The sequence below is a fragment of the Balaenoptera musculus genome, chromosome 4 (genome assembly GCF_009873245.2).
Source record: "Balaenoptera musculus isolate JJ_BM4_2016_0621 chromosome 4, mBalMus1.pri.v3, whole genome shotgun sequence".
Classification (NCBI taxonomy): Eukaryota; Metazoa; Chordata; class Mammalia; order Artiodactyla; family Balaenopteridae; genus Balaenoptera; species Balaenoptera musculus.
In genome coordinates this window covers 118683838-118707080 of record NC_045788.1, presented here as the reverse complement: position 1 = coordinate 118707080, position 23243 = coordinate 118683838, and the positions used below count along the sequence as shown (strand labels likewise).

The window sequence follows — 23243 nt, the reverse complement described above, 5'->3', positions numbered from 1 at the left end:
TAGAAAGGAAAAAGAAAAACACTTTAAGTATGTTAACACTAGTTAACTACCCCAACTAGGCCTTTAAATATTGCTGGGGAAGAGAAGAAAACACCAGAAGGTAGATAGAAATTACACTCTTTGCTGTCTAGGAGTTTTTGTTTAATTCCCATGTGTTACTCAATACAGGATGTTAATATGTACTTAGAGCTAAGAAAATAATACTTACAGTCAGATAATAACAATGAGAAATGACATTAAGTATACTTACTTAATGCTGTTTTTTTTCTATGCTGTTTTTAAAATATCAATTCTCAGCTCCCCACCCCAAGTGAGAAATCAAAAAGCAAGTGCCCAGGAAATAAACTGAGACGGAAATGAGGAAACCATCATCTTAACCATAAATAGTAACTAACAATGACTGAGTACCTATTATGTGCCAGGCACTTCTCAAAATATTTTACACATATTAACTCTTTCAAGCCTCATAACAACTCTGAGAGAGGTACTAAGATCATCCCGATTTTACAGTGAAGAAACAGAGACACTGAGAGGTATCTACGCTACTATGGGAGCAAGATACAAATCTAGGCAGATTGGCTCCCAAGCCACACTCGTCCTGCAAGTAGAAGTCCACCAGTCAACAGCCCCAGACATAAGACATATCCTTTTAAAAATCACTACAAAGTAAAACAGTAAGTTATTAGACCCCATTCCAATCACCTTGATGGAAGGAGGGTTCAGGATTTACACTATTCCTCTCCTATACTAGATTTCCAAGAAGACAGCATTTTAGGTAGCACATGGTTCAGGAGTTTGGGTGGACCCTTTTTTTAAACAGAGAAATAAATACCAGACCAGGATCTGTTGTCAAGTTTGTCACAAAAAAGCTCTATCACTTTGGACATGTTGTTTCTCTAGGGCTCAAACATAAATAAATGGTGTTAGTAAATTATCTGTTTCAGATCTAAATATGTCCTACATATGACCATCAATCAAGCAACCAACAAGAAGCCTTCCCCCAACATCCATCCCCTCCCCTCCTTGCACAACTCAAAGGCAGTAGCGACAGTTCTCTGAGTTCACCTCACAGCAAGTGCAGACATTTCTGACATATGAGCAGACTGAATTATGCAAGCAGTTCTGCCCACAAATAGCATCGGCTCTGAAGTCAGATCTCCATTCAAATTCAAACTGAGCTTACCAAATGCTTAGCCAGGGCAAGTTTCTAGCCTTTTAAAGTATTAACGTTGGGGCTTCCCTGGTGGCGCAGTGGTTGAGAATCCGCCTGCCAATGCGGGAGACACGGGTTCGAGCCCTGGTCTGGGAAGATCCCACATGCCACGGAGCAACTAAGCCCGTGTGCCACAACTACTGAGCCTGCGCTCTTAGAGCCGGCGAGCCACAGCTACTGAAGCCCGTGCTCCACAATAAGAAGCCACGGCAATGAGAAGCCCACGCACCGCAACGAAGAGTAGCCCCCACTCGCCACAACTAGAGAAAGCCCACGGGCAGCAACAAAGACCCAACACAGCCAAATAAAGGCTTAGCGTTTTTTTCTGTAAAATGGGAATTAGCAGTAACAATGCTTACTTCTTTATAGAAATTAAATAAAATAATGCATGTAAAGCTCTTAGAACAGTTCCAGCACAACTTGGTATCATCCTTTCAATAAGCAGTATCCAGGACCCTCTGGTCTTCTGAGATGGCCCACACTCTGTCTGCGGAGTGTGTTTCTCTCTCAATAAATCCACTTCTTACCTATCCTATCACTTTGTCTCTCACTGAATTCTTTCTGCGATGAGACATCAAGAACCTGAGGTTCATTAAGTCCTGAGACCAGATACTGAAACCCCTACCACGTAGAAGTTAACTGTGTGCTGCATACAAACAGACCAGTTGGAACCGGGTCGGTGATGCTGACTCCCAATTACCTCACTACCAACCAATCAGAAGAATGTCCATGAGCTGACCATGCCCTCCTCTTTGAACCGTTACTATAAAACTCCTCATTACCTCCTCCAGGTGGGGATACATAGTTTTGAGGGCATTAGTCTGCCGTGGCCCCCTTTGCCTGGCAAAGCAATAAAGCTGTTCTTTTCTACTTCACCCAAACATAAATAAATAAATTAGAGAGTATCCAGTATGACAATTGACTGTCACCTTCCAAGCCTGTCATTCCTACTAGAAATAAATTCATGTAGCGTTGGGAAAGTGTCTTAATCTTTTATCCGTCACACTAAGCAGAGCCTTCCATATAGGAAGAACTCAAAATCTGTGATGTAAATAAAGGACACTGACATGTATCTACTACGTTTCGCAATCAGAACCTCATTGGTGACCTAGGCCAAATCTGATTTATTGAAGGCTCGGGGTTGGGGGAGGGTGCAATGGGATATTTCTAACTACAGAGGTGGAAATATGTGAGCAGGGACAGAAAATGACTGCTCTTTTGAGGAACGTGGCTCCCAAGAGTAGGAGATAGCAGTGTGCTGTGTGGTCAAGGAAAGGCTGTTTCAAAATAAGAAATGTAGAGCATGTTTATAACTCAAAAGGAAAGAGCAAATAGAATGGGAGGTTAAAATACATAGAACAGAACATTCAGAGAGTGAAGGATCAAGACCCCAGGAGACAACGAGACCTAGAAAACAGGGGATAAGACAACTTTAAATAAGATTCGAGGGAAGGACATTTCCTCTGTAACAGAGGAGGCACAGAGCATTTACTTAGAATAAAAGAGGCAGAAAAAAATGTGGGTAGAGGGGTTTTTGGAGACTGGTTCAAGTCTGAACTATGTGAAGAGGAATGGGAGAAGAATCAAAGGACTGCAGAATGGTACCACGAGTCCAACGGAGACGAGCTGATAGCTGATGAAGCTGAGCAAAGATATATGGTTTATCATCCCATTTTTTTTCTAGTTTCATATTTATTTGAAATTTTCCATAATAAAAATGTTTTAAAAAGAAAACTACAATGATGTGGTACTACACACCCACCAGAGCAGACAAAATGAAAAAAGGCTATGATGAGGATGTGGAGCAACTCTCATCTCTATTGATGGGAGTGTCAACTGGTACAATTAACTTTATGTGTGTGTGTGTGTTTATTTTGTTTGTTTATTTTTTTGGCTGCGTTGGGTCTTCGTTGCTGCGTGTGGGCTTTCTCTAGTTGTGGCAAGTGGGGGCTACTCTTCGTTGCGGCGCGTGGGCTTCTCGTTGCGGCGGCTTCTCTTGCTGGGGAGCACGCGCTCTAGGCGTGTGGGCGCAGTAGTTGCGGCACACGGGCTTAGTTGCTCTGTGGCATGTGGGATCTTCCCAGACCAGGGCTCAAACCCATGTCCCCTGCACTGGCAGGTGTATTCTTAGCCACTGCGCCACCAGGGAAGTCCTACAATTAACTTTTGAAAATGTTTGGCAGCATCAACTAAAGCTACACAGATGTATAATCTATAAGACCCCAGAAAGCCAGTCATAGTTAGAGAACTGTATGTATGCGTGCACTAAAACAAATGCCTGAGGATGTCACAGCCGCATTTTTCACAACAGCAGAAAACTGGAGGGAAAAAATGTCCATCAACAGTAGAATGGGTTGGAGAAGATTAACCAAGATGGCAGAGTAGAAGGACGTGCTCTCACTCCCTCTTGCGAGAGCACCAGAATCACAACTGGCTGCTGGACAATCATTGACAGGAAGACACTGGAACTCACCAAGGAGGATACCCCATGTCCAAGGACAGAGAAGAAGCCACAGTGAGACGGTAGGAGGGGCGCAATCAGAGTAAAATCAAATCCCATAACTGCTAGGTGGGTGACTCACAGACTGGCGAACACTTACACCACAGAAGTCCACCCATTGGAGTGAAGGGTTCTGAGCCCCATGTCAGGCTTCCCAATCTGGGGATCCGGCAACGGGAGGAGGAATTCATAGAGAATCAGACTTTGAAGCCTAGTGGGAATTGATTGCAGGACTTCGACAGGACTGGGGGAAACAGAGACCCCACTCTTGGAGGGCGCACACGGAATAGTGTGCACATCAGGACCTTGGGGAAGGAGCAGTGACCCTGGGGGAGACTGAACCAGACTTACCCGCTAGTGTTGGAGGGTCTCCTGCAGAGGCAGGGGGTGGCTCTCTTTCACCGTGGGGACAAGGACACTGGCAGCGGAGGTTCTGGGAAGTACTCCTTGGCATGAGCCCTCCCAGAGTCTGCTATTAGCCCCACCAAAGAGCCCAGGTAGGCTCCAGTGTTGGGTTGCCTCAGGCAAAACAACCAACAGGGAGGGAACCCAGCCCCACCCATTAACAGTCAAGTGGATTAAAGTTTTACAGAGCTCTGACCGCCACAGCAACAGTCAGCTCTACCCACCACCACAGCCTCCCATCAAGCCTCTTAGATAGCCTCAACCACCAGAGGGCAGACAGCAGAAGCAAGAAAAACTACAATCCTGCAGCCTGTGGAACAAAAACCACATTTACAGAAAGATAGACAAGATGAAAAGGCAGAGGGCTCTATACCAGATGAAGGAACAAGAAAAAACCCAGAAAAACAACTAAATGAAGTGGAGATAGGCAACCTTCCAGAAAAAGAATTCAGAATAATGATAGTGAAGATGATCCAGGACCTCGGAATAAGAATGGAGGCAAAGATTGAGAAAGATGCAGGAAATGAATTAACAAAGACCTAGAAGAATTAAAGAACAAACAAACATAGATGACCAATACAATAACTGAAATGAAAACTACACTAGAAGGAATCAATAGCAGAATAACTGAGGCAGAAGAATGGATAAGTGACCTGGGAAGACAGAATTGGTGGAATTCACTGCTGCAGAACAGACTAAAGAAAAAAGAATGAAAAGAAATGAAGACAGCCTAAGAGACCTCTGGGACAACATTAAACGCAACAACATTCGCATTATAGGGGTCCCAGAAGGAAAGAGAGAGAGAGGACCAGAGAAAATATTTGAAGAGATTATAGTCGAAAACTTCCCTAACATGGGAAAGGAAATAGCCACCCAGTTCAGGAAGCGCAGAGAGTCCCATACAGGATAAACCCAAGGAGAAACACGCCGAGACACATAGTAATCAAAGTGGCAAAAATTAAAGACAAAGAAAAATTATTGAAAGCAGCAAGGGGAAAAATGACAACATACAAGGGGAACTCCCATAAGGTTAACAGCTGACTTCTCAGCAGAAACTCTACAAGCCAGAAGGGAGTGGCATGATATACTTAAAGTGATGAAGGGAGAAACCTACAACCAAGATTACTCTACCCGGCAAGGATCTCATTTAGATTTGATGGAGAAATCAAAGGCTTTACAGACAAGAAAAAGCTAAGAGAACTCAGCACCACCAAACCAGCTCTACAACAAATGCTAAAGGAACTTCTCTAAGTGGGAAACACAAGAGAAGAAAAGGACCTACAAAAAACAAACCCAAAACAATTAAGAAAATGGTCATAGGAACAGACATATCAATAGTTACCTTAAACGTGAATGGATTAAATGCTCCAACCAAAAGACACAGGCTTGCTGAATGGATACAAAAACAGTAGAATGGGTAAATCAACCGTGGTACAGTCACACAATGCAATACCATATAGCAAAGCAAATGAATAAACTAGAGCTACACAATAGGAATAATTGTACAAGCATGATAGGAAGCTTAGGGAGAAAAAACTTATACTGTATAACATTTATATAAAGTGTCAACACTAATCTATGCTGTTAGAAATCAGAAGACAGTGAAGGAAGTGACTGCAGGGGGCATGAGGGGACTTCTGAGTTGCGGGTTATGTAATAAATCTTGATCTGGGTGATAACTGTATAGATGGGTCTGCTTTGTGATAATGTTCTCACCTGTAAACTGGTAAATAATGCTCTAAACTGCATGCTATTCTATGTATGAATGTCATACTTCAAATAGAAGGTCTATTTAAAAATGAATTTAAAAAGAACTGAAGGAGTTAGAGGCAGAAAATTTATTTTTATTTTGTCTTTGTTAAAAATATAATGTTCTGGGAATTTCCTGGTGGTCCAGTGGTTAGGACTCGGCGCTCCCACTCCGGGATCTGGGTTCAATCCCTGGTCAGGGAACTAAGACCCTGGAAGCTGCGCTGTGCAGCCAAACAGTGAAATATATATACATATATGTGCGTATGTGTAATATGTGGTGTGTGTGGGGTGTGTGTGTGTGTATAGTATGTGTATATAAAACGTTCTGATGTTTTATAAATGTAATTAAAAAAAAAGTCTAGCCAAATGGGAAAATAAGAACAGTCTCCCTAATGTATGCAGCTATGCATGTGCACTTTTTCTCAGCTGTGCACCCCAGTCATGAGCGAGCAAAGAAACTGGCCCATAGGATTGATCCACACCAGGGATGGGAGCTGAAATCTGACTATGGGATGCAGGATTGGTGAAGAAATTCTGGTTTTAAAGTAACTGGAAGACTAGAAGCAGGGTGGAAGTGGGTAAGGGCCTGGAGATCGCACTGACAGCAAGGTGTGATGAAAATTTGACAGAGCTGGGAAATAGTGACAATAGAGTTCAAGATTTCAAAGGAAGAACCAAGTGTAAGGAGAGGACTGCCTAAGTGAAATGCACAGAAAATCACTGTGTTTGAGGGATCAAGGAACTGTGGTGTAAAGATGTTTGAAAAGTGAACTGTAGGACAAGAATCCTAAAATACCAAGATAATGCTATGATGGGGGTGGGGAGGGTGAGTATGAGGCAGGGCATTTCATGGTCATGTGGGGAAACAACCAGAAGTTTTTGGCATAAGCAGTGGGCTGAAGGGTGGTACACAAGGTGAAGGGGGAAATGATCTGGAGAAGCCAGTGGGTCTCCAAGAGAATAATCAGAAACCATATGGTTTTACATCACATAACACATCTGTTCAAATTAGTACCCTGCTCGCCTTATTTACTTACTTATTTGTTTTATTTACTCAAGAATAGTGTCAGTCTCCCTCCTCCAGATTGAAGCATGCCAATAGTACTGGAATGGCATCTTCCTCGTATCTCCTGAAGCACCTATTACAATGTCTCACCCACATGTACAGATTATTTATTTACCCCCCAAGCTTCTCCCACAGGGATTGAGATTCTGTATGAGAAACTTAACATATAACTTATAAATCAGGACCAGGGAAAGTGTAAATTATAATGTAAAACCAAAGCGGGGAGGAGTTAAGAATGTGAACATACAGATAGATTTTCTCTAAGTATTTGATGAATTGGATTGTGGCCCACCCGTTCCCCCCGTCCCTCATGAACACACAGACATACTCATCTCAGGAAAGCACTCAAATTTCATTTCTGATTAAAATTAAGTCTCGACCACAGGACAGACAGCAGAAGCAAAAAGAACTACAATCCTGCAGCCTGTGGAACGAAAACCACAATCACAGAAAAACAGACAAAATGAAAGGACAGAGGACTATGTACCAGATGAAGGAACAAGATAAAACACCAGAAAAACAACTAAATGAAGTGGAGATAGGCAACCTTCCAGAAAAAGAATTCAGAATAATGATAATGAAGATGATCCAGGACCAGGGAAAAAGAATGGAGGCAAAGATTGAGAAGATGCAAAAAATGTTTAAATAAGACCTAGAAGAATTAAAGAACAAACAAATAAGAGATGAACAATACAATAACTGAAATGAAAAATACACTAGAAGGAATCAATAGGAGAATAACTGAGGCAGAAGAACGGATAAGTGACTTGGAAGACAGAACCGTGGATATCACTGCCGCAGAACAGAATAAAGAAAAAAGAATGAAAAGAAATGAAGACAGCCTAAGAGACCTCTGGGACAAAATTAAATGCAACATTCGCATTATAGGGGTCCCAGAAGGAAAAGAGAGAGAGAAAGGACCTGAGAAAACATCTGAAGAGATTATAGTCGAAAACTTCCCTAACATGGGAAAGGAAATAGCCACCCAAGTCCAGGAAGCGCAGAGAGTCCCAGGCAGGGTAAATGCAAGGAGAAACACGCCAAGACACATAGTAATCAAACTGACAAAAATTAAACACAAAGAAAAATTATTGAAAGCAGCAAGGAAAAACTGACAACATAAAAGGGAACTCCCATAAGGTTAACAGCTGACTTCTCAGAAGAAACTCTACAGCCAGAAGGGAGTGGCATGATATATTTAAAGTGATGAAATGGAAGAACCTACAACCAAGGTTACTCTACCCGGCAAGGATCTCATTCAGATTTGAGGAGAAATCAAAAGCTTTACAGACAAGTAAAAACGAAGAGAATTCAGCACCACCAAACCAGCTCTACAACAAATGCTAAAGGAACTTCTCTAAGTGGGAAACACAAGAGAAGAAAAGGACATACAAAAACAAACCCCCCAAAATTAATAAAATGGTAATAGGAACATACATATTGATAATTACCTTAAATGTGAATAGATTAAATGCTCCAACCAAAAGACACAGTCTTGCTGAATGTATACAAAAACAAGACCCATATATATGCTGTCTACAAGAGACCCACTTCAGACCTAGGGACACATACAGACTGAAAGTCAGGGGATGGAAAAAGATATTCCATGCAAATGGAAATCAAAAGAAAGCTAGAGTAGCAATTTTCGTATCAGACAAAATAGACTTTAAAATAAATAATGTTACAAGAGACAAGGAAGGACACTACATAAAGATCAAGGGATCAATCCAAGAAGACATAACTATTATAAATATATATGCACCCAACATAGGAGCACCTCAATACATATAAGACAAATGCTAACAGCTATGAAAGAGGAAATTGACAGTAACAAAATAACAGTGGTGGATCTTAACACCTCACTTACACCAATGGACAGATCATTGACAGAAAATTAATAAGGAAACACATGCTTTAAATGACAGAATAGACCAGATAGATGTAATTGATATTTATAGGACATTCCATCCAAAAAGAGCAGATTACACTTTCTTCTCAAGTGCACACAGAACATTCTCGAGGATAGATCACATCTTGGGTCACAAATCAAGCCTTGGTAAATTTAAGAAAACTGAAATATCAAGCATCTTTTCTGACTACAACACTATGAGATTAGAAATCATTTACAGGGAAAAAAACGTAAAAAACACAAACACGTGGAGGCTAAACAATACACTACTAAATAACCAAGAGATCACTGAAGAAATCAAAGAGGAAATCAAAAAATACCTAGAGACAAATGACAATGAAAACAGGACGATCCCAAACCTATGGGATGCAGCAAAAGCAGTTCCAAGAGGGAAGTTTATAGCAATACAATCCTACCTCAAGAAACAAGAAAACTCTCAAATAAATAATCTAACCTTACACCTAAAGGAACTAGAGAAAGAAGAACAAACAAAACCCAAAGTTAGTAGAAGGAAAGAAATCATAACGATCAGAGAAGAAATAAATAAAAGAGAAACAAAGAAAACAATAGCAAAGATCAATAAAACTAAAAGCTGGTTCTTTGAGAATATAAACAAAACTGATAAACCTTTAGCTAGACTCATCAAGAAAAAGAGGGAAAGGACTCAAATCAATAAAATTAGAAATGAAAAAGGAAAAGTTACAATGGGCACTGCAGAAATACAAAGCATCCTAAGAGACTACTACAAGCAACTCTATGCCAATAAAATGGACAACCTGGAAGAAATAGACAAATTCTTGGAAAGGTATAACCATCCAAGACTGAACCAGGAAAAATAGAAAATATGAACAGACCAATCACAAGTAATGAAATTGAAACTGTGATTTAAAATCTTCCAACAAACAAAAGTCCAGGACCACATGGCTTCATAGGCGAATTCTAGCAAACATTTAGAGAGGAGCTAACACCCATCCTTCTCAAACTCTTCCAAACATTGCAGAGAAGGGAACACTCCCGAACTCATTCTATGAGGCCACCATCACCCTGATACCAAAACCAGACAGAGATACTACAAAAAAAGAAAATTACAGACCAATATCATTGATGAATATAGATGCAAAATTCCTCAACAAAATACTAGCAAACAGAATCCAACAGCACATTAAAAGGTTCATGCACCATGATCAAGTGGGATTTATCCCAGGAATGCAAGGACTCTTCAAAATACACAAATCAATCAATGTGCTACACCATATTAACAAATTGAAGAAGAAAAACCGTATGATTCTCTCAATAGATGCAGAAAAAGCTTCTGACAAAATTCAACACCCATTTATGATAAAAACTCTCCAGAAAGTGGGCATAGAGGGAACCTAACTCAACATAATAAAGGCCATATATGACAAACCCACAGCAAACATCGTTCTCAATGGTGAAAAACTGAAAGCGTTTCCTCTAACATTAGGAACAAGACAAGGATGTCCACTCTCACCACTATCATTCAACATAGTTTTGGAAGTCCTAGCCACGGCAGTCAGAGAAGAAAAAGAAAGAAAAGGAATACAAATTGGAAAAGAAGAAGTAAAACTGTCACTGTTCACAAATGACATGATACTATACGTACAGAATCCTAAAGATGCCATCAGAAAACTACTAGAGCTAATCAATGCATTTGGTAAAGTTTCAGGATACAAAATTAATGCACAGAAATCTCTTGCATTCTTATACACTAACAATGAAAGATCAGAAAGAGAAATTAAGGAAACAATCTCATTCACCACTGCAACAAAAAGAATAAAATACCTAGGAATAAACCTACCTAAGGAGGTAAAAGACCTATACTCAGAAAACTATAAGACACTGATGAAAGAAATCAAAGATGACAGAAACAGATGGAGATATACCATGTTGTTGGACTGGAAGATGACTATACTACTCAAAGCAATCTACAGATTCAATGCAATCCCTATCAACACTTCCAACGGCATTTTTTAGAGAACTAGAACAAAAAATCTTAAAATTTGTATGGAGACACAAAAGACCCCAAATAGCCAAAGCAGTCTTGAGGGAAAAAAAAGGAGCTAGAGGAATCAGACTCCCTGACTTCAGACTACACTACAAAGCTACAGCAATCAAGACAATATGCTACTGGCACAAGAAACAGAAACATAGATCAATGGAACAGGATAGAAAGCCCACATATAAACCCACGCACCTATGGTCAACTAATCTATGACAAAGGAGGCAAGGATATACAATGAAGAAAAGACAGTCTCTTCAAAAAGTGGTGCTGGGAAAACTGGACAGCTACATGTAAAAGAATGAAATTAGAACACTCCCTAACACCATACACAAAAATAAACTCAAAATGGATTAAAGACCTAAATGTAAGGCCAGACACTATAAAACTCCTAAAGGAAAACATAGGAAGAACACTCTGACATAAATCACAGCAAGATCTTTTTTGACCCACCTCCTAGAGTAATGGAAATAAAAACAAAAATAAACAAATGGGACCTTTGCACAGGGCTTCCCTGATGGTGCAGTGGTTAAGAATCCGCCTGCCAATGCAGGGGACATGGGTTCGAGCCCTGGTCTGGGAAGATCCCACATGCCGCGGAGCAACTAAGCCCGTGTGCCACAACTACTGAGCCTGTGCTCTAGAGCCCGTGAGCCCCAACTACTGAGCCCACGTGCCACAACTACTGAAGCCCGCGCACTTAGAGCCTGTGCTCTGCAATGAGAAGCCACCACAATGAGTAGCCCATGCACCGCAACGAAGAGTAGCCCCCGCTCACTGCAACTAGAGAAAGCCTGCGTGCAGAATGAAGACCCACCGCAGCCTAAATAAATTAATTAAATAAATTTATTTATTAAAAAATTAAAAAACAAACAACCCAGTCAAAAAATGGGCCAAAGAATACATACAGATGGCCAAGAGGCACATGAAAAGCTGCTCAACATCACTCATTATTAGAGAAATGCAAATCAAAACTACAATGAGGTATCAACTCACACTGGTTAGAATGGCCATCATCAGAAAATCTACAAACAACAAATGCTGGAGAAGGTGTGGAGAAAAGGGAACCCTCTCACACTGTAGGTGTGAATGTAAATTGATACAGCCACTATGGAGAACAGTATGGAGGTGCTTTAAAAAACTAAAAATAGAATTACCATACGACCCAGCAATCCCACTACTGGGCATATACCCAGAGAAAACCATAATTCAAACAGACACATGCACCCCAATGTTCATTGCAGCACTATTTACAATAGCCAGGTCATGGAAGCAACCTAAATGCCCATTGACAGACAAATGGATAAAGATGTGGTAAATATATACAATGGAATATTACTCAGCCACAAAAAGGAACGAAATTGGGTCATCTGTAGAGATGTGGATGGTCCTAGAGTCTGTCATACAGAGTGAAGTAAGTCAGCATGGAATTTCTATATTCCGTTAACGTGGAATCTAGAAAAATGGTACAGATGAACCAGTTTGCAAGGCAGAAATAGAGACACAGATGTAGAGAACAAACGTATGGACACCAAGGGGGGAAAGCGGGGTGGGGGATGAATTGGGAGGTTGGGATTGACATGTATACACTGATATGTATAAAACAGATAACTAATTTAAAAAAAAAGAAAACCCTTCCATAAATAAATAAATAAATAAAATTAGTTCTCAGTGAATTGAGGGGAAAGGAGTAAGCCACATTTCTGTTCAACTCCAGTCTGAAGTTAAGAGGTCTAAAGAAAGAGCAAAGCACACATAATGGAATCCAACTCTTGGAGGGTATCAAAAATGGAATTTTCTTATACAACCTATCTGTTCAAATTAGCATGCAATCATTTCAGCCTTTCTAAATAAAAGTTTTGTTTTTTTAAACCTTAAAAAAAAAAATTAAGTCTCAGCCTGTTTTCAATCTATGTAGTATATTATTTTCCCCATGTTCTCTAATACAGAGATGCTAATTTCAGAAGTCTCTGGCAAAACAAATGCAAATAGGGTATTTTGCATTATGGGTAAAGCAGATCTGTTGCCATAGTGAATATTTTCATCACCTTCATAAAATAACATGTATCGCTTCATTTTAAGAAATCTGCCTTTGCCTCCTTGTTCAAAAAAAACTTCAGGCTCTCTTTTCTTCCTTTAATTAACATGAAACAGGAAAAGTGAGTACCTGGCCAAAAAAAACCAACAAAAAAAAAGCAAAGAAACTCAGGTGAAGTGTCTTATAAAGATGAGATCACATGAAAAAAAAAAAAGCAAAGAGACATAATAGCAAAGCAAGCAAATGTTATCTACTTATGGAAAATACTGAAGTTAATAAAGAAAAGGTTAGTTACAATAAAAAATTTAAAAAAAACCCTGTTGTAAGCATGTCTAACTGTTGTTAAGATTGCCTCAATCTTGGCATGATTTCCTTTCTAATATCCCAAAATGAATTCAAATCTCCTAGCAACCATCACCAGGGACCACTCTATCCTTACTTTCAATCTCTCCATAAATGCATTTATTCCCCCCATAGGCAAGCCAAAAATATTATTTTTGTCCATATATTTGTTTTTTCTACCTTATACCTAAAATATAACTACCAAAAAAGGACAGCTGATATAATTTTGTGTGCAACAAATGCTCTGATGATTACAAGAAACTAAATAACAAGAGACTTTATTTAACTTGTTGTCAACGGGAATACTGTGACACAAATAATTATTTTAGATAAAATCTCATGAGAGCAGTTCCAAAGGCACTTTCCATTTGACAAAGCTGTTTTGCACCACACCCATGCTATTTTAGTTAGTGGAATGTTCTGAAACTAAATATGGTGGAATGTTCTGGAACTAAAGCTCCAAGTTCTAGACCTGTGCTGACCAAAAGGGTATCTGCTAGCCGCACACAGCTACTGAGCACGTGAAATGTGGCCAGTGCAAACTGAGATGTGCTGTAGGTAAAATACCAGATTTTGAAGGCTTAGTATAAAAAAAAAAAAAAATTAATCTTACTGATGTTCAATTTGACCACATATGGAATTAATATTTTGTATATATTGGGTTAAACAAAATATATACAAATTGATTTCACCTTTTCCTTTTCACTTTTAAATGTGACTACCAGAACATTTTAAATGACATATGTTTCTACTAGGACAGCACTGTCTCGGACCAATGCCATAATTTATTGAACTTAAGGCCTTGGCTTTACAACTTGATTCCTTATTTAAAAAAAAAAAAATGTGTCCTTCCTACCCATAGTCTGTCAGGAGAGTGGATTCAAATTAGATGCATGTGAAACTATCTTTAAAAACACAGTAAGATCACTTTTCTAGCCCAGAGTTACCAGCTCATTCTAAAAGTATCAGATTTCACAGTGTACAACCAAGTAGGTTAAAGAGTCTTCTCAATTCTTACTGTAGAACTATCCAGGGCACAAAACACTTGAAGTTTTTGTCTGGTCCATTAAAGAAAACCCCCATGGGAATAGTCTGGTATTCAAGAGTTCAAAGCACTCTTCACTGGGGCATCTGAGAGACTGAGGAGGGTCAACTAGAGTCACTCTAACAATTCAGCAAAGATGTGGCTCAACACGTTTCATTTCACCGTATCTGCATATTCCTTGAGATTCCTTGACAGCATTTTTATCTGTGCAGCCAAACCATACTTCCTTTGGAGAAACCTATAAAACTCACACAGGGACTCCCCTGGTGGCGCAGTGGTTAAGAATCCGCCTGCCAATGCAGGGGACATGGGTTCGATCCCTGGTACGGGAAGATCCCACATGCCTTGGAGCAACTAAGCCCGTGTGCCACAACTACTGAAGCCCGCGTGCCTAGAGCCCGTGCTCCGCAACAAGGGAAGCCACCGCAGCAACTAGAGAAAGCCCGCGTGCAGCAACAAAGACCCAAGGCAGCCATAAATAAATAAATAGATAGATAAATAAATACACAGAACATACAGTTACACGATAGGGAAGTGAAAAAGTAATCATGATTAGTTATGTTGCTTCTTCTTGAAATCTAAAGTTTTATTTCTTACAAGTAAATGAAACAAAGTCATTCCCATTCCAACCTGTAAAATATCTTTGAAAGAATGAAAGTGATTTAATAGTCTGTAAAGAAATTTGCACTGTCTCAGTATGTATAAACATTGGTTAATGTGACTATTAATCCTTTTCTCACCAACTATCAGAGGACAAACTGAACCATGCCATTGATCTCACACCTACCCTAAAAATAGACTGTTACTATCTCCTTCCCTTATCCTACCTTCCCTTTGTCAACAGGGCAGGCAATAACCTTTTCTTCTACCAGCACCCTGCCGATTAAAATAAACTGCAAATACTGCTGAGTCAAGCTAAGGCCTTTAAGGCTTAAACTTTAATTGGTTAACTCATTATTAGAAACCAGAAAGGGTGAGTCAATCAGGGGAGGGAAAGCCTACAGAAAAGACCAGTGGGAAAGCACAAAAGAGGTAAATGTTCCTTTAAGTCACCATTTTGCCACTGAATACAGAAACATTTTCAACTTCCTTCCCATTTTCTTTTACGTGGAGACAGTAATGGATTCAACAAAGTGAACAAATTACAAAGAATATCAATAAATGAGCCCCAAGAGATCACCAAACCATAAACTACCAGCTTCCTGTACAGACCACTTCACTGGGCCAAGGTGAAGTTCTCCCATCCCCCTCACACTCCACCATTTGTAATTTCAGCCCCACTGAAGAAATTAAGTAGAAAATACAGGAGCCAGGGCTAAAAAAGGTTACTGCTCTTTACTTCCACTTAGCATCATATTCTTAACAGAAACCAATCTAATTCCAAAACCAATCTAACAATTATTCTAGAACATTAGATTTGTTTTCTTTAAAAAATGCAAGGGAGGCACTTCCCTGATGGTCCAGTGGCTAAGGCTCTGAGCTCCCAACGCAGGGGGCCTGGGTTCCATCCCTGGCCGGGGAACTAGATCCCGCATGCGCGCCGCAACTAAAGATCCCACCTGCCGTAACTTAGACTGGCGCAGCCGAAATACGTAAATAAATAAAAATAGAAATAAAAATGCTACGTAGATGACAGTAAGATAAAGACATAAGCTCATTTCAGTTAGATAATTTTTAATTATTTTCCAGGTTACCTTAATAATTACTTTAATAATTTTTAAATTATTTTAACGTTCACATTCATTACTTGCTGGCCACCAAATGAAGCAAATCAAAAGCTCCCAGTCTCAATTCTTGCCTTTACTTAGTTACACCTGATAATGATTTGAGTATGAGAGAGGAAAGGCGGAAACGAAGGGAGACGGGAGAACAGGCTGCAAGCAGGGGATTAAAATGAGACTGGAGTGGTAACATAAATTCACTCCAATACTGAACGCATGGCAGGGCTGACACACACAAAGCTGGCCTGTGCAGGACGCCGAGCCCAGCCCTGCTCACCTCTTCAACGATATACCTATCCTTGATCTTCAAATACTCTTTCCCTTCCAGGTCTTTTCTCAAGCCAACAAACAGAAACTCCTGCCTAGTACATCTTTCCCCATTTATTTCCTCACTCAATGAAAAACCAATTATGAAGCTACTTCAACCATCTTAAGAGATGGTGGTTTACACTGAGGTACGCTGTATCCCTCCAGGAGTGGCTGGAGGGACACAAGTGACTTAGAAACTGGGTGTAAGCTGGGGAGAGAATACGAAAAGTCAAGTAAGGTACCCAGATTTTTGGCCTTGGGCATTTTGGTGGCTGAAAATGCCATTTAATGTGAGAGAGAACAGTGGTTTGGAGACAGGTTCAACTGGTGGTACCTGTGGGAAGTCTAAGCATAGCTGTCAAGTGAGTGGTTTGACATTATGGGCAAAGCTTTGGGAGAGTGAGACAGGAAGCAGACTGGAGGCTGTAAGGACATAAATGGTAACTGAAGCCAGAAACTGACATTTAAGTAGAGGGAGGAAAGTGGGCCCACAAAGGAGAATGAGAAACAGCTCAAGGAGAAAGAGATTAGTCAATAGAGCCATTCTCGCTAAGAGGTTTAAGAGGTTGAAGGTGTGACATGTCCACTGGATGCAGCCCACAGCGGCCACTGCAGTTTCACAGGAGTTGAGGGGGGGTGAAAATCAGATTGCAAGGGTGGAAGAATTAATGGATATGAAGGAAAATAATGGAGTCAACAAATGCAGGCAAACTCCTTTAAGAAATCCGGTGGAGAAAAGGAGAGACAGGCAGTACTGAAAGAGGGATATAAGGGTTGAAGGCATGTCAGGAGGGATATTTAAGCATTTTTAAAGTTGATGGTATCCCTACATAAGAGATGGGATGAGACAGTGACACCCCCTGGGAAGCCAAGGGGTTCAGAGTCCCGGAAGCGTGTAAAGAGGAATACACTGTTTTAAAGAAGAATGATCATGCGAACAAGGTTCTATGTCTGGGTGGTTGGAAGTTAAGAGTTCTAGATAAACAATGAAGACCTACTGTATAGCACAGGGAACTATATTCAGTACCTTGTAATAACCTATAATGGAAAAGAATCAGAAAAAGTGTGTGTGTGTGTATATACACACACACACACACACTGAATCACTTTGCTGTACACCTGAAACATTGTTAATCAACTAAACTTCAGTAAACACACACACACACACAAGTTAAGAGTTCTTATCTTCTGGCTTCTACCTTCTCCCATGGAGTCTGCTACTGTCCCCTGGAATGAAGGCCATATGTGCAACATGCACTAAACCAACTGCAAGTGCAAAGTAATCTCTCATTCTCTACTTACCTGATGCCCTCTCCTCAATCTCTTAAAATCTAGCTTTACTCTCAGTACAGGTACTGTCCTCCCTCGTGGATTCGATCACTTCCCAATGTTCTCAATAATCTCCTAATGTAAGACCCACTGGGCTCATTTCTTCATCAGTTTCTGGGACAAAACCTCATCCTCTAGTTCTCCTGCAACTCTCCATCACTCCTTACTGTCCCCGGGTTCCTCACCTCCTGCCTACTTACTAGATGTTGATGTTCCCCAGCATCACATTTCACCTTCTTTTCTAGTCCTTCCTGCTTTTCCTGGTTAACCAGACACAGATGCCACCTATCAGCAGTGATTCTCAATTCTGTATCGCCAATCTTTGCCTCTCTCCTGAGATCCAGTCCTTTGCTTAAGTCTTCCTACTGGGTATCTTTCACCTCCATTCCCCTCAGGCACCACAGATACAACTTGTCCAAAGCTCACTCTCATCTCCCTAAAACTTGCTTCTCCTTTCTTTATTCCCTATAGATTAGTGACATGATCATTCACTCAAGCCAGAAATCTACTGGCTCCCGCCAACTTTTTCTTGCCACTCATTCAATCAACCAGATACCGGGTTCCTCTGCATCTCCCTCAGAACAATTTTCAGATGAAAGAGGAAGCCCCAGCACCACTCTGCTGTATTCTCAACAGGGACTGCTTGTGTCCAGGTCATCCCAAGATGGATTAATGCGTTATATCTATTGGTCCTACCTGCCTCAGAACTGCTGCAGAGTCTACACCATTCAAGAGAATAAACCTCAGTGTATAACCCTCACTTCTTAACACCTCCACAAGCTTCTCAGTGCCACTCTTGGGGGATCATCTCCTAAGCTCTCGGCACAGTCTCTGGGTCTCTGTCCACTCAAAGTGTACTCAGCAGTGACGTCATGTGGAACCTGTTAAGATGTAAACTCTCAAGCTCCACCCCACACGTCCTTATAATGACTCAGGTGCACATCAAAAAGAGAAGTGTTAGTTAGATGCCTTATACGCACTGAACCCAAGGCACATCATACCCTTTCAGATCTCCATCTGCTGGGAACGTTCCACCAAACCTTTTGCACCTTGCAAACGCCTGTACTATTGTAGGGGCATCTAGCACAGCCATAGTATACAGTAGGCCATAGATATTTGAATGACTGGATCATTTAATCAGTTAATTAATGGGAAGTTCAGTTGAGGACCTGCAGAGCCTGAGGTACTCAAGTGCATTCAGGTGGGATGCCGAATGTTAGGCAGATGGAAATAGTGGCCCAGAATTCAAAGGAGAGGTGAGTTGGCAACATTTTTAAGTCACTAGCAACAATTCTGAGTGTACAGTGATGGATAGATGAAGTCACCCAGGTTTAAGATGGAGACTGAGAAGAGGGCTATGGGTCAAATCATGGGGGAGGCTGGCATTTAAGGGACCTATTGAAGAAGGTAGTGAAGGGCAAGTTAACAGAGTAGGAAAGAACCAAAATAGGTGTCAAGGAGCTCTCAAGAAATAAATGGATTTGGCACGTGGTTATTGGTACCTTTGGCAACTGAAGCAGGTGGGTGAGACAGAATAATGAGGTCAGAGATAAAGCAGAGGCTTAACTTCTCACAATGGAATGAAGTAAGGCTAGTGGAATGATCACTAGTGGAGGACCATCTTTATTGGATGAGAAGGGAAAGAGAGCTATAACTGAAGAGAGCCATATCATATACATAGGCCTATTGGCAAAGAGGCTGAAAACGTTCAGCCGTGCAACATTTGCTGAACACTTGCTGTCTGCCAGGTGCCACAAGCTAACACCGGGACTGCAACAATGAACAGAAGCACAGGCAATGCCCCTGCCCTCTGACCTAGTGCAATGAGATACACTGGGTAATTTTATGGAAACTCCACAACAGATAGGGTAAGGAGCCAATGTTGGGTGGCTTGCCTTGGAGAAGAGGCAACTTTTGCCCTGGTGGTGGTATAATGACAGGAATGTAATTAAGAGAGAGGCATATGGAGGGGATAAAGTTCACATCTAATAATCTTCATTTTTTTCAAGTAAAGGAAAAAACTCCAGGTAAAGCAAAACAATAAGCATTTCCCACTATATCAACTGCTATAGTGGGATTCCCATTCTTGACCCAAGCAGCAACTGAAGCACAGAGAACAGGGTCCTGCCGCCACTGCACGGCTAACAAGTGGTTTGACACTGTCATCCCTAGGTGACAATGATGCTGCTGGGTCATGGGCCATTTAAGCTTACAACACCAGTCTAAGCCCTGGATCCTCATGTTCGCAGAGGGCCTGAAAATATTCAACTAAGATCAAGAAATTAAAAGGCTAATAATAAAAGCCTTCAGTACTTGGCACACGGTCAAACCAACAGCAGGTTCTTAATAAATGACAGATAACCAGTGATACAAATTTAAGATGTGGATTAGAGGTAATCAAAGAGGAAAGTGGCAGCATAGTGATAAGAGCAGGGATTCAGAAGGAAATTTGTGACCTTGGCAAGTAAAGTTATACAACCACTTCATGCCTCAGTTTCTCCACTTGTACAGTAGGGATCATTATAATACATATATATCCTCTAGGGCTGCAAGGTACATTAAATAAGTGTATGTAAAGCCCTCAGAACAGTGCCTGGCATTTAATAACTGAGGAATCAGGGACTTCCCTGTTGGCGCAGTGGTTAAGAATCCACCTGCCAATGCAGGGGACACAGGTTCGAGCCTTGGTCCGGGAAGATCCCATATGCCGCGGAGCAACTAAGGCCGTGCGCCACAACTACTGAGCCTGCACTCTAGAGCCCATGTGCCACAACAACTGAGCCCGCACGCCTAGAGCCCGTGCTCCACAACAAGAGAAGCCACCGCAACAAAGAGTAGCCCCTGCTCGCCACAACTAGAGAAAGCCCACGCGCAGCAACAAGGACCCAACACAGCCAATAAATAAATAAATTTATTTAAAAAAAATAACTGTGTAATCAGGCTTTATTTTTACTACTACTGCTACTGCTCTACCACTACTGACACTACTGTTACTAGTGGTACGACTTGCTACTAGGTAGGCGATAAAAACGCATCAAAGTGTTCCATCAGCAACCAGAGTACAACACAAAACTCTACTACCCACATAGAGACAGCTCTAGAGGAAGATCTACTAATAGCACTGCAATTTTTAATATGTAAGCCTCCACCTTGTTTTGCCAATTGTACAATCCAATCCTGTTACCACTCAAACTGAGTTCATGGCAATAAATTTCTAAGATGTCAAGAAGTATCTGAAGAAATACCCAAAGCCATACATCAATTACAGTTTTTGAGTTGCTTCCTAAGCTGGAAAATCGAAGTAAAATAGTTTAGTTGAAGACAACAGTCCTTTAAAGAGATGTTCACTGTACCATAGTGTACAGTATATGAGCAGAATGACTCTATATGTATCAAAATATCCTAGGTTGAGATTGTGCCTACCAAAGTGAGGCATCCAGAAAAAAATGAAATCCAGACAATTATCCTGATATCCCTGGGGGGCGGGGGGGGGAAATCCTCTATATGGTTTATGTTCTTCCACTTCTCTGCTCTGGATGTAGGCTAAAACATTTATTCCCACAGAGATCACAATGTTCTCAACTTCTACTTCAGTTTAGTCCTTGACCAAAACAAGGCGTAACGTATCATGTAAAATGGTTACTGACTCTTAGCTTTTCCGGAAGCTTTACTTTGGAAATTTCACCCATGTCTAAATGATATGTATTAAAAAAGGTGGAGGTAACGCTATAGACTCATATCGAAGATTAGACTTGTTAATAGAATGTTGATCCCATGAGTAATGCTTACAGCTGGGGCATCCAACAATGGAATTAACATTTCAACAGGAAGCAGAGAGCCATCCCAACAGAAAGGGCCACTCGATCCAGCTTTAGAGCGCTTAAAAAAATTATCCTTCCGGAGGCTACACAAAGTGTGCCTCCTAGGGTCCCACTGATGGATTTTTTTGTTGTTGTGGTTGGTTTAATGAATCCTTTGGTTCTAAAATGCTTACTTTGACAAAACAATATCAGTTGGTTAAAGCACGGACATGGCAACAAATCCGTTTTTTAAAGATATCGAACGATTATGCCTTATGTCCACTCAGTTTTGTTTTTTTTTTTGGTCCACTCAGTTTTAAATGCCCTTTTCCCCCTCCCGAGAAAGGCGCAGTCGAACATGTATTACTTGGCGAATCCTTTCGAAATTCCCTGTACAAGTCAGCTTATCATCAAAATGAATCAAAACATTATAAACTCAAAACCAAGGTTACTAATTTCTCCTTTGCACTTTGCCCCGCGACTGCAGAAATCAATACTGCATTTTTGCAGGAATCTACTGATTTTCCACGGTCCACTTCGTCGAGTTACCGTCTAGTTAACAGCTCGTGCCTGGGCTCGCCTCTTCCGTGAGACCAAGAATGCTCAGCCCACAGTTCGCTCAGCGCCTCTTTCCTAGAGGTAGCTTGGACGATCTGAGGCACTGAAAAGCTCAGTGTCCATTTAATCATGGCGTTTGTAATTCGGTCTCCTGGCTTGGACTGCTCCACACCTGAAAACTCGCCGCCCAAGGCTTTTGAAACCGGGTAACCCCGATGGAAACGACACCGCGGCTAACAAGGGAAAGGGCAAGAGCAAATAAAGCAAAGCCCGCACCCGCGGCAAAGAATAGTCTGGGAGAGACGCCAGGCGCAGCCGGCACGCCGCGCCCACCCACCCGCGCCCGGGGAGCCCTCTTCACCGCCGCCCCACATTCCGGGGTTCGGTCCCCCACTCCAACGCCCCCCCCGGTACCCCACGGCCCCGCAGGGCTCCCCTCCCATTGGCCCCACCTTCGGGGCTCGCGCGCCCGGTCCGGCAAAATCACCCCGGTGCAATTCCGCGCGCACCGCCACCACTGCCGCAGCGCCCCCGAGTCGCGCCCGCCCCCTCCCCCAAGCCTCATTGTTCCCGGGTGGCCGCAGGCAGCGAGCGCCCCAGGGTTGGCCAGGCAATAAAGACCCGAGGGACCGATCTGCCCCCCACTCACCCGCGAATCCGCACAGGAGCACGAAGGGCAGAAGCGCCATGGTGGCGGCCCAGCTGTGGGCGACGACTGCAGGTAGGCGGCTCTCACCCGGGGTCTCAGTCACCCGGCTCCCCGCGCGTTCCCGACCGGCTGGCTGCGGCGGCACCTCGCAGCCCGGTCCCACCCCGCCCTCGCTCGGCAGGTGAAACACGTCACTTCCGGTAGTAGTGAAGCCCCGCGGCGCGCGCCGTCCCTGCCAGGCGCGTGGGGTTGCTATGGCAACCGGGAGCCCACGGCGGGCTGCCCTGGGACCCACGCGAGTAAGGAACTCCTGCCAGCGGAGCTCGGGCGTTGACGTGCGCCGGCAGCTACTCTCCCCAAGCCTGAACTCGGATCCCCCCCCCTCAATGCCTTCAGTTAAATTGGGTTTGTGCACGTGGGTCGGGCCAGCCCCTCTCCCCAGACGACTGAAACTGCTATCGCACCCTGGCTTAAAGGCAAGGCACGGGACAAAACTCGCCCACCTGCCCCCGGACCCTGAAAGGCAACTAAAGCAGTCAGCCCCGCCTGCACTTACCCCACCTTCCCCTCGGGGTAGTAGGGGTGGG

General features: G+C 42.2%; 1 protein-coding gene across 4 annotated transcripts in view; it reads right to left on the bottom strand.

The window, feature by feature from the left end:
- The window catches only part of CXADR (CXADR Ig-like cell adhesion molecule), a 52234-nt gene extending 29424 nt beyond the window's left edge, over positions 1–22810 (bottom strand). For 3 of the 4 annotated variants that reach the window (XM_036850822.1, XM_036850824.1, XM_036850821.1), the window contains exon 1: positions 22657–22810. In XM_036850822.1, coding sequence (XP_036706717.1) covers positions 22657–22696 — 40 coding nt within the window. In that variant the 5' untranslated portion in view covers positions 22697–22810. Of the gene's footprint in view, positions 1–5460; positions 5508–22656 lie in introns of all 4 variants that reach the window. The other variant, XM_036850823.1, reaches the window with a different exon arrangement.
- Positions 22811–23243: the final 433 nt, after the last annotated feature.